The sequence below is a fragment of the Pterocles gutturalis genome, unplaced genomic scaffold (genome assembly GCF_000699245.1).
Source record: "Pterocles gutturalis isolate BGI_N339 unplaced genomic scaffold, ASM69924v1 scaffold11178, whole genome shotgun sequence".
Taxonomy (NCBI): domain Eukaryota; kingdom Metazoa; phylum Chordata; class Aves; order Pterocliformes; family Pteroclidae; genus Pterocles; species Pterocles gutturalis.
Window position 1 is genome coordinate 33082 of NW_010123085.1, and position 11690 is coordinate 44771.

The 11690-nt window shown below is 38.4% G+C and overlaps 1 protein-coding gene across 1 annotated transcript; it reads right to left on the reverse strand.

Moving 5' to 3' along the window:
* Nucleotides 1-2986: 2986 nt before the first annotated feature.
* On the reverse strand, nucleotides 2987-10038 carry PGRMC2 (progesterone receptor membrane component 2; the record flags this gene model as incomplete). The annotated part of the gene is made up of 4 exons (XM_010077768.1): nucleotides 2987-4204; nucleotides 4954-5107; nucleotides 8047-8133; nucleotides 9947-10038. Coding segments are annotated over 4 exons (431 nt in total), but the record flags the coding sequence as incomplete, so codon positions are not given.
* Nucleotides 10039-11690: the final 1652 nt, after the last annotated feature.

Here is an 11690-nt window from a genome sequence, read left to right on the forward strand (position 1 = left end):
AATTATTTATTTGGTTTCCATATTTAAGAGAGCCTTCAAGGCCAGAGTTACATTATTGCTAATATAAAGGAGTAAATGGCCAAATCGCAGCTGTAATTGCATCACTCCATTCATGCCTTAAAGATCAGCCAGCCGCCAGCGACAGCCGGGTTCCTCCCCACAGCCTATGCTTCAGTCTGCAACAGTAAAATGGGAGAGAACTAAGACTGCAGGAGGGACTCTGAGCCCATAGGACTTCATCACAAACACACTCTGAGCTTCATAAATGAACTTCAGCAACACCTCAGTACTTAGTTGTTGAATTAGTGGAGTTACACTTCATGGGAAACTACCCAGCTTGGGTCTAAAAAACCAAAAAACCAACCCCAATGCAAAGCCAGGCTGACCATTACATTCAAAGTACTAGGTCTGGATCAATGTTTTGTACCAGTCTACACAACAATGCATACACTTCCTGGAGGAAATAAAACCCCACAAACTTTTATTGTAGAGAAAACAATTATCAAAGAGACTCAAAGCGTAAGCAAGGTTTAACTAATCCTTGACCTTTGCAATGAAAATAGCAAAATCAAAAAAAACCTTAAAAAGTAGTTTAGAACCAAGATATTTAAAGTGAAACAAGATCAGAAGCAGAGTGCCAAAGTGCCTTTACATCCTGTGTCCAACTCTGAAGTATAGACAACTTAAACCTTAGCACATGAAAGGATAATTCTAGTCCTTAGTGGAAATTCAAGATGTTCAAATTGAGTAACAACATAGTACATTTTTTTTCAAAATCAAGAAGGTTTAAAAATATATTTCCTGCCATAATAAAGCATTTTTTTGGGAAGCAATGTACAAATGAGGTAGAAGTGTCAAAACAAATGACTACTCAAACTAGTTTAACACTAAGTGTAGCCTGGGAAAACAAGTCCTATATTAAACTGGAAATGTATTTTGTTTCTGAAGATGTCCCTTATGTTGCTTAAACAACATTTAACACATTGTCAGTATCAACCTGCCTGTCATTTTAGTTAATAATAAGTGATTGACACAAATGTTACAAGGATGAGTGCCTCCATAAAATTATATAAGTTGCACTGAAGTTTTGATGGATCTGATATTATTCTATATTATTCTTTGTACGTGTCAACTTTTTATAAAAAAGCTGCAGTGTGTTTTAAAGCACTTTTTTTTTTCTTAGGTTGTCAGCTTTAAATCACTAGTGACTTTGTATGCAGGAGTGGGGCTAATTTAGATCCATTAGACATCAAAATCCAGGATTAAGTCTATGCAGCACACTGCTGCCGTAGGATGACAGTTTTGAATTCTTCACAGTTACCATTAAGTTGCTTCAAAACAAAAGTCATCCTGTACCCATCTTGCTGTTCAACCAATCCTCAATCATAGAAGTAGAAATTTGAGCATGGTTCTTCTTCTTAAAAAAACCCAAAACAAACCAAAAACTTCATGTAACTTCAATGCGATTAAACATCACTGCATTTCTAATAGAAAGGGAAAGGCTGTGCTTGGGGTAGGAAGTCACAGCACATGTGAAACTACTGTTCTTTGTCCAGTAGGAAGTTTCTATATAAAACAGATACAAGCATGATAAACAGCTAAGGCTACAGCCATGCCAGCTGCAGCAATACGAGCAGCTCTAATGAGCGAAGAGCAGAGTAACTCACAGCGAGTGTTACAGACCTCCAGCCATGGCATTGTACACTAGAGGCTGTAACACTTACTACATGTGTTTTTATGTGGAAGCCTGAAAAAAAGTTTCCCTGATTGTACTATCTGCTCTTTGGGTGAGCCTTCCTTTTCCTGCTCCACAGCTACACACATCTTTGTGCCATGATGAGGTACAAGGGCTGGAGCAAAAGCTAAAAGTGACATACTGTAAATGGAGTGTAAAGACTTGCATAGAGAGAGTTAGTGTTTAAAAAAAAAAAAAGAATTCCCTAGTGAAGCATCCAGATAAAGAACTTGTGCTTAAGTAGACCTAGCTCCCGTCCTGTGCCAGAAAGCTTTTCTTTATCCCTTGGTACCTTCCGATGTTCCATCTGAACCACATGTCTTTGTGGTTAGTTACGCCAGCGTGCCAGCATTTCAGCAGTGTGAGATGAGCAAATACTTATTATAGTGCTGATGTGCAAACCCAAGTCTGGACACTGCACCAGTGCTCGGCTTATAAGGATGCAACCTCAGCAGAAGCCCAAGCTTTACTGAATTACTGTCAGTAGCTCCACAGCCACATCCCTAACCAGACTGTTCAGCCTGTACAAGAACATGCAAGCGTAACCCCAGTTCTGTGGAGAAATGGTTCCAGTTCTGTTACTTCTTCTGCTGTGATAAAACTATTCTACACCAAGCTTGGATATGCAAGGAAGAAAACTCAACCTGCCTTCTAGGACACACGAGTTAAATGCGATTCAATGGAGGATTTCTGTTTCATTTACAGTTCCTGGAATTTAACAGTTTACAGTTCAATAGAAGGTATATACAGAAATTTGTTACTGGAGACGCACTTACCATAGGTGAAATCTGCAAGCAGAGGTACAGGTGTAGGCCATAAAACTGCAACTCATGAGCTTAATAGTCTCACAGTTATGAATTCAGAGGGGTAGACAGTGAAATTTCTATAATACATTGAGTGATACTCATGTATACATCTCTGGTGTTCTTGTTCTGTTAGTGCCAGGAGACATATTCCTTTTACTGTATGTTATACCATTTCCTAGAGTGCTTGTCCTTCATTTACAATCCATTTTTTTTCTCCACCATAAATGCATTGGCATAGGTTTATTCTCTTAAATATAGCTTACCTGAGTAAGTCTTTAAGATTCTTCAGAAGCTGGATCTTAGAAGGGAAAAATAACACCACGAGAGCGAGGAACAGCATTAATAGCAGACGATGTTTCATATCCAAGGCTTCTTCCCCTTACTTTGTATTCCATCATGCTCCAGCTCTGCTTAACAGCTTGTACAGAAGGTCTGACAGCACATGTGGTATTGTACATGCTTTATTAAAATGGTACTCGTATTTACAATATCTGCAGAAACAATCCCTCCCAAGTCTTGCATTCAGACAGACACGCACACATACACACGCGCGCACGCCCCTCCACTCTACAGGGGTGTGAAGGCTATGCTCCCAAAAGTTAGGCAGCTTCTGGAAGAGGAGGAAGGGTGACTTTTGTGTGTGTTTGTAATTACTTAAAAAGAAGCATGGGAGTATGCATTTGGCCATCACAATGCTAATTTAAGTATATGTAGTATTAACATATGGCAGTAACACTGAGTATTCCTCTTTTACATTCTATACACAGAATGACATCAAGGTTTTCCAGTCAACAGAACATTCTAACTTCAGTCTCAATGCTGCTTGTAGTGACTATGAAACCACAATTTTGGGGCTGTCCCTTAAAACAATTCAAGTCTATGTAAGCGAAATAAGGCACAATTAAGATTTGATTTGATTTGATTTAGAGAATGGGAAAAGGGGAGAGAGGCAGGCTTCAGATAATAGTTGTTGCAGAGGAAAAGTTTTACCCAATCCTTTTGAGAAGAGGATGAATTTTACCCCCATCCTAATCTACATGGAATTCTCTTAGAGAACTGAAGTATTCTGCCAGGGCTACTAACACCCACATACAAAATAAAATTGGAAATTCACATTTTAACACCAGTTTCAGTAGTCTAACCTACTGATACTGATGTACATGAGTACATCTTTCTTTAATGCTGAAGGAAAAGACACACATGAAACAAGATTCAAACCTTCCACTGAGCTTGAAGACACGTCTTTTAGAGAGCTTGTAATATATATTCTTTGAAGGGTTCAGCTTATCGATAAAAAGGAATAGCGTTTTTACCTTTAAATCCCTGGCCCCTCTTCACTAACGAAGCCTAACCAGACATTACAAATAAACTGCAACAAAAAGTTTGGCAGCACAAATGATGTCTAGTATTCAAATCTTCATTTGTGAGTATATTATTTTCCTTGTACAAAACCTGTTGAATGTTTTTCGCAGCAGATGAACTGTACCCAAAGATGCAGGACATTCTGTGATGGGGAACAAGAGGTTGCAGTTCCGAAGGCCCCTGACTTTGGTTGTTTACAAAGTTCATTCCTGTTTAGTGTGATCCTTGGTATCTTCCTCATCTGTGTATTCTGATGGTTCTTCCCCTGGTTTTAGGAGTCTACCTACGTAGTCGTATTTTTCTGAAAAAGATTTATGATTCCGTTACAATCAAATACAACTGCATTTGCTAGTTAGCCTGCAATGCTGCAAATTCACTTTTTCTCCTACACACTAAGATTCTCAACCTGACCACTGAAATTGATGGTAATTCATCAGAAAGCTCAGCCTCCTAAAACAATATTGCTGCTCACTACTTTTTCTCCTCTGAGTACTTGGTTGCAATTCTCCCACGGCTAATCAGGCAAGCTTCATCACACAATGGCTGAAAACACTGCTATTAAAACCAGCACAAATTCCCTCAGCCTGTTTTGATTTCAACTGAAGTGAAAAATTACTCCCCCTCCCTCCACAGGCATACTTTCATACTTTTTAGAAATTATTTCAAGACAAACTTGTTCAACTCTTCATGCCAAAACAACTCTTAATCCTAATGATAATTCCATGGCATCCAAAGCCAACAACCTGTGAGCAGGAATTCCTTCAGCTAAGCTACGCTGAGATTCAAGAGTAAAATTGTGTGCTGAAGAGCTGACAAGAGACCAGCTTTCTTGTAACAAACTAAAAGGCTGAAAAAGTTAATAGTGGGATATAGTAGAATCCTCTCTATGGAAGAAAGGCCTGAAATCCCTGGGGTTTTCCCAAGAAAGTTACATTGCATTATCAACGTTACTGCCAACATCTCTTTAAAAGCTGCCCCAAGCCCAAATCAGTCATTTTTATTAAAAGTATTTCCTTAAGCTCAAGATGTGATGCTAATTTGAGAATTTACCTTTAAATTGCATTTCCCACTCTCTGACACTTTCCATCTGTACAGCATTTAAGTCCGATAGGTCATCATATTCATCTCTGAGTGCATCTTTATCTAGACAGAAAGTTGCTAGTCCCCTGGAAGCATCTCTGCCAGCAAATATTCCATATGGACCCTCTGAAAACAAAAAGACAAAATTGATATCTTCAAGTGTTTTTTTATGGTGACTGATCTCAGTTCTTGATGTAGTCTGCCAAAGCCATGCATCGAACTTCTGCAGTGATAGGAACAGCAGCAGTTTGAACACCGTGGCTGTTCAACATTCAACAGCAGTGCAGTTCCATCCTAGGTATCACTAGGAGATAAAGCCTGCTGAGAGAGGCAATACCAGGAAAATAGCTTTGGAGGGATATCTGGAAAAATCCCTGTCATTTTCTGAGAGGCTGCTTTCCTCCCCAGCTGCTTGCTCCATCCACCACACCTATCTGCTCTTGCCGGGCATTCACTTCAGGGTTGAGAGAGAGGCTGAATGCAGCGGGAAGAGCTCCTGAGGTAGGGAACCTGGGTACCATATGGATTAGAAGAAACTCTGTCCTCACCAGAGCTGGTGCTCTCTCTCCCCCACAGAGTGCTTGGCACTGTGAGTTGCTTACAATCTAACCTGAGAACTGGAGGGTGTCTTTCTTGTATGTCAAAGACAATTCCCCTGTCTCTCTGGAAATAAACAAATTGTTTTAAGAGCAAATTTCACAAGAGAAAGAACTATCAACTGGAAACTTGCACTGTACAAACTGCTCTGGCTGTAAGAGACAACCATAATGATTAACAGCATCTCTATGTTTGTCCTTTCAGATATTTAGCTCCAGGAATGGCATTCACAGTGACTACCTCTGGGATCAGGGACTACATTTATGCTATTTAAGAGAAAAAAAGTCAAGAGTGCTCGTGAACTCTAGTTTTCCTATTTGTATCCTGAATTAGATGATCATTTGAAAAACAGGGTTCAGAGACTAAAATCAATCCTATAGTAAGATATTTAATCTATGCATTTTGCATGCTCAGTCACTTCCCATGAACACGGTAAAAGGTAGTGACTGCCATCATTTGCAACGTAATATGGACCTTCTTCAAACAAAAACTCTTGCTTCACTCCAAAATAGCTATCATTCGAGAGATCTAGTTTTTGATGTTCTGAATGAAGAACACAGGAGCTATAAACAGCCCTTACAAAGACCACACACAATCAGTAAATCCTTCACAGCAATTTCAAATTGCTACTTAACTTCCCCACCAACAGTATTTTGTCCCATTTTTCCTTTCCTGAAGAGTTTAAAACAATTGTTTCCATAAACCCTACTAGCTATTTGCATAATGCGTTTTTAAAATTCTGTCTAACCAGAGTTAGAGGAGCGTGCTGTTCCCTTCCCTTCTAGTCCACATTTAGTGGTTGATGGAGTTTTACAGCACCTACTGAGATGCCACCTCTTGGTCCACCATCTTGATTCCAATTATTTCTATTAAAAGGAGAATTACATTTACTAGTATCAAGCCCTGAACACTCTTAGATCTCAATCATATACATAAAAGCATGAATGCTTTTAGAATGTATCTTGCATTAAGATTAATGTATGCAAAATTTCTGAAAATGTAATTTCAGATGCTATTAAACATTTTTTTTCTTTTCTAAAATTCAATTTAAATGTTAACATTCTAGCATGTTTACTACAGAAGTATTCAGGAGTCACAGAGAAACCATCAAGCCAGGTCCTAGTGTTCAACAGAATGCTAAGTAGTAAAAACCAGCCTTGGGATTTTGTAGACAGCATCTCAAACTCCAGCTCTGCAAATGTAATTTAGAAAAGTGTCCCATTCTTTAATCCTTTACTAAAAAGCAAATAGTGAATTATGATTATTTAAAAAAAAAGTACAAGCCTGACTTCACCTTAGTTGCAGGGTTGCTAAAGCAGAAGTTCAGAGATCTCAGTATGAGCAATCTACTTCAAGCTTCCATTCAGATACTTTCACACACATATTAAGTACACTGTTTTATATTAATATCCAATATACAGGCCTGGGGTTTTGCTATAAGCCCTAGTCTATTATTCACTTTTATATAAATACTAGTGCAACAATCTTAAAAGGTATTTTGCATGTCAGATTTTGTTGTGGTTGGAGTAGCACTCAGGAAGGTGCCAGCATAGAGAACCCTGGGGAGAAAATATGCTTCAAGAACATGATTCTGAGGTAGTGACATTAGTGCAATCCTAGCAGTGCTCGCTCAGATCTTTCATGACCAGATACAATTCACTCTGCAAGCCCTACCCATAGACCTTCTTTTCTTTCCTTTTGTCTGCCTACCTATTCAGACTCCTGCTCTAAATAATTGATTGCACCATGACATGATAAACATACTGAAGAGATTGTAAAAAGAGATGCTATTAGCATAGCTATGTATACCAAACTGATTTTTCAAACGCCTATTACAAAATTTTAGTGGTTCTCTTTTGCTATACCCCAAATTATCTATTTCATAGTCAAATATTCCTTTAAAAATTTCTCCTCCCAGTCCTATTTGGCATTTTGCAACAACAAAAGGAGAGTCAGGGAAGCATCAAAACCCATTTAAAACATGTCTGCTACATCTTACTTGGCTACATGTAGTTAGGAGCCCTACATGAAGGAAAACTTTGTTCCCTGAAGAACGCTTTTCTTCCCATCACTGCTTTCACATATTAAAACACTTTGTTTCAGTGCCTTTGTTTATTTTAGTGCTGAGATCAAACACTTACCAAAACTACCTATTTGCCTATCTCCACATCTATACTGGCTTATTTATACACTGCCTTTTTTCCCTGTATAAATTCCTCATGTACCTTACAACTCTACCTTGTATAAGGTATGCCCTTCTCTAACGCATACAAAATGTTGCTACCCACCACCTGCTACGACTCACAGGAAGCACAGATCCTCACTTTGTTTCAGAATCCAGTTAAAAATCTGTCTGCCTTGATGAATTTGACATCTTGTTCCAGCCTGACATTTGTCTTTATTCACAAATGAACTGGGTAGCTTGAGAATTGGGAAAATCAAGCTCTCTTCAGCCAGTAAAAATACCTTTCCAATTCCTGCACTCAGGATTTCTGCATCTCCTAGCCCTGTTTTGGTTCTCAAATGAAGATTTAATTTCTCATTGCAGACACACTAAAACAACAGGAGGCAAGGAAAAATAAATTTAACATTCAAGCACTGTATTTAAAAATTTGAGATAGGAAGCTTAAGTTTTTGTTTGCAAGTACTGCTTCTAGTCACTTGATCCAAAACAGGCTAAACTGGATCTTGGAACAGCACGTGCCTCAATTTTCAACTGGTTTAAAAATTGAACTGGTGGGTGTTCAAATTTTGAGTAGATATTCTCTGTGTACCAAAGAGGCTATCTGACCATTTCAGTTCTGTACCAGTTTTGCAGAACATCCTGGACTATTGCTCCTAGACCAGTAATGAAGGTGACCACTGAACTTTGGATTGCTCCAACTGTCAGCACAGGGACAGCACCACAGATAGCCGCATGTGGACTTTATAACTAATGAAGTGATTCTGTAATCTAAGAACTGTGTTCATTCTCACAAGATACATACAAGCTCTTTGAAGAAGCCATATAGGCTAACAAGGTTCAATTTGAAAGCAGCTTTAGTTTCTTCAAATACTCAAAAAGCATTTCCGAGCTATCACCAAATATGCAGAACATACTGGATGTTCTTTGCATCTGTGGGCTCCATGCAGCCACTGGAAATAAAGCCCAGTTTTGTCTGAAGCTTAGAAATTAATGGACAACATTTCTAAAACTGGAGACAAGTAAAAAGACTAATCTCTCCTTTAACATAAGTTAAAGCAACAAAGGGAAACAGACCATGAAATTGTTGACAGCTGCACAATTCTATCGCTTCACCTACCTTTCCAATCCAAAGCAAAGTGAAAGCTTCACTGTCTGTTTAAAATTTTCCATCTGAATCCTGACACGTTTGTTCAGTGTTGCATCTTTTATAAGGGAATGATAAAGCTACAAATTATACAAAGCCATTTTGAGATGCAGCTTGAAAGGAGAAGCTTTCTAATAATATTTATCACTGGGAATTCAAGGTGACATAATTTTAACTTTACTGCTCCACATTTACGAGAAAGGAAAGATGTGGGTCAATTTTAAGTTACAACTTGCATGGAAAGTAAGCATTCTTAGGAGAGGCAATCAACAAAGACTACATGGTAAGATGGGAACTGATTAGAAAGAGGGGTCTAAACCTGACTGCTTAGGCACGAGACCAGAGGGCCTCACTCTTGTCTTTCACTTGCTTCCTTTTTAACTCTGTGAAAAAAGTGCAAGAATCAATGACCCAATTTCAGCCCTGCCAGGAAAAAAAAAAGGAGATTCCTGGAAGACAGCTCCGTATCTGAGGGAGACCTAGATTCCGTATCTTGCTTCAGTGAGAAGTGCTCTGGCCACTAGTTTATGCCACAATAAGGCAAGCAATGCTGGCCAGGCTTTTGTAAATGAAAGAGAGCTACAATGCTATGTAATGGATTTAACACTCATCTGTCATTCACAATGATGCCACTATCAGATCATAATGTATCTTGCTTTGAGCTACCTGCTTGATCAGGCCCCTCCAACCACAAGTAACTGGAACCTGAATGATTTAAATAGGAACTAGGGATTTACCCAGACAGACCTTTTATCAAACACACAGTTGTTCAGGTTTTAAAGAATATATTCAGGTTATTAAAAAAAGGAAAAAGAAAAACAGGAGAGCATAAGCTGACAGACACATAAAGCAGAAGCAGAGGAGGAGACAGAGTGATGCATCTTCCTGCACGAAACCGCTTCACTGGCCCCTGCTCTCCATGAACATGGACTGAGGGCTTCGAACAACAGCTTCATCCTAGTGGCAAGGGCACTACTCCCTTTTATCAAAAGTATGGAAATAATTTCTCATCAATACCCAGGTATATATTTTCTTACTTTCACTACTTCTGGTAGGAACTTCTCTTTATCCAGAAACACTGTTTCTTTGAGAAGCTGGGAGACACCTCCATCATACAGACACCAAAGAGCTGGCAAACATCAAGAACACAGAGAAGGTACACACCTTACAGGAAGCACTTCTTTCCCCCCCGTCTTATCCTCTGTACTTAGCTGTAAACCCTCAGCCCGTTGGGCTCTTAAGAAAAGGCCATCCTTAACAGAGTTCTCCAGACACAACATGTATGATGTCCCTCCTGAAACACTTCACTCTAACCATACCCTTGTAAAGGATGTTTTGAAAAGCATCAGTGCCAGCTTTTAAACAATTAAGTTTAAAGCACTCAATTCCAAAGGAAGTCTAACAGCATCAGATTATTTTTATACAAATAATGGGAAAAACATGACAGCTGTTTGCCTCTGAATTTTTCAAAGTATTTATTATCAGAAATTGCAGTTAGCAGGATTGCAACGTGAAATAAAGCTAATTTTCCCCTCATGAAAAATGAACTATGAAGCTTTCATGGAAGGAACTGCTACTACCTGATCTATTCCTCTTGGCAAACTGCAAAGCAGAAATCTTCATGATGCTTTGAAAAGACAACAGTGGGATATAAAATGAGTTGACGGTGACAACGTATTGCAGCAAAGTCAGGAAATTGATTTTTTTTTTAAATCATGAAACATTAAGAACCAAGAACTGACGTGGAACAGTGGTATACACTGGACTGCATATAATCTTGCTTTGTCATGCTCAAAGGCATATATTTTTTCATCACTGCACAAAGTATTTGGTAGGTTAATCAAAACGTGTTCACAGCATTATCTTGGCATGCCAATTTAAATGCTAAGTATTAAGATCTGCTAACATTACTTTAACTCTTACTATGCCCTTCTATTGACCAATATACTACCAAGAATCTTGATGAAAACTATCATGAAATTAAATGGTGCAATAAATGGAACAGTAAAAACTATCTCTCATTATAAGGATATAAAACCAACACAGCACACACTAAAGGTATTAATCATTAGACTCCAAGTCATGAGATGTGATTACGGATGGGGAAATCACCCCAAAAGAGCTGCTCTGAAATTCTGGTTACATTATATTTTTAATAGTGGGACACTAATTGTTTATTTCTTTCAGAGTTTGCGGGTGATAAAGGAAAAGGTAATTAATTAAAATTAATAACCAAGCAAAGCATTCTAGGACACTTACTAATTTGGGCACAAATGTAAGTGGTGTTTAATACAACTGAAAAACAAAGGCTATACTTGCAGGAGAGAGGACTGTTCCAGGAAGCAGCATTTTGGAAAGAACTTGGCAAGTACAGTTTTAAATTAAGAGTTCAATGTAAGTGAAGTGATATTTGGAGGCACAGACAGTTAAATGTGTGATATAACCTTGTCTTGCACTTAGCTAACATGTATTAGACATGCCAAAGACTAGTAGGATACCAATGAGATAAACTGTTGAAGGCTTACAGAAGACTACATGAGAAAAACCAAAAAATTTGGAAAATGCTTCAATTAAATGTTCAAGAAAATGAAGTTTTCAATGACAGCTGTTTGAAAGGATAACTTGATCAGTCTATCCATGTTAAAAAAAAAAAGTCTTTATGTATGTAAAGGGCTTTCAGACAGAAAGTGTAACAGGATTCAGTAGATCGAAACTTAAAAACATGAGAGCTTCTAAGAAAATCAGAAGCTTGGTGGCAGTTTTAATGGAATCTCAACTGCT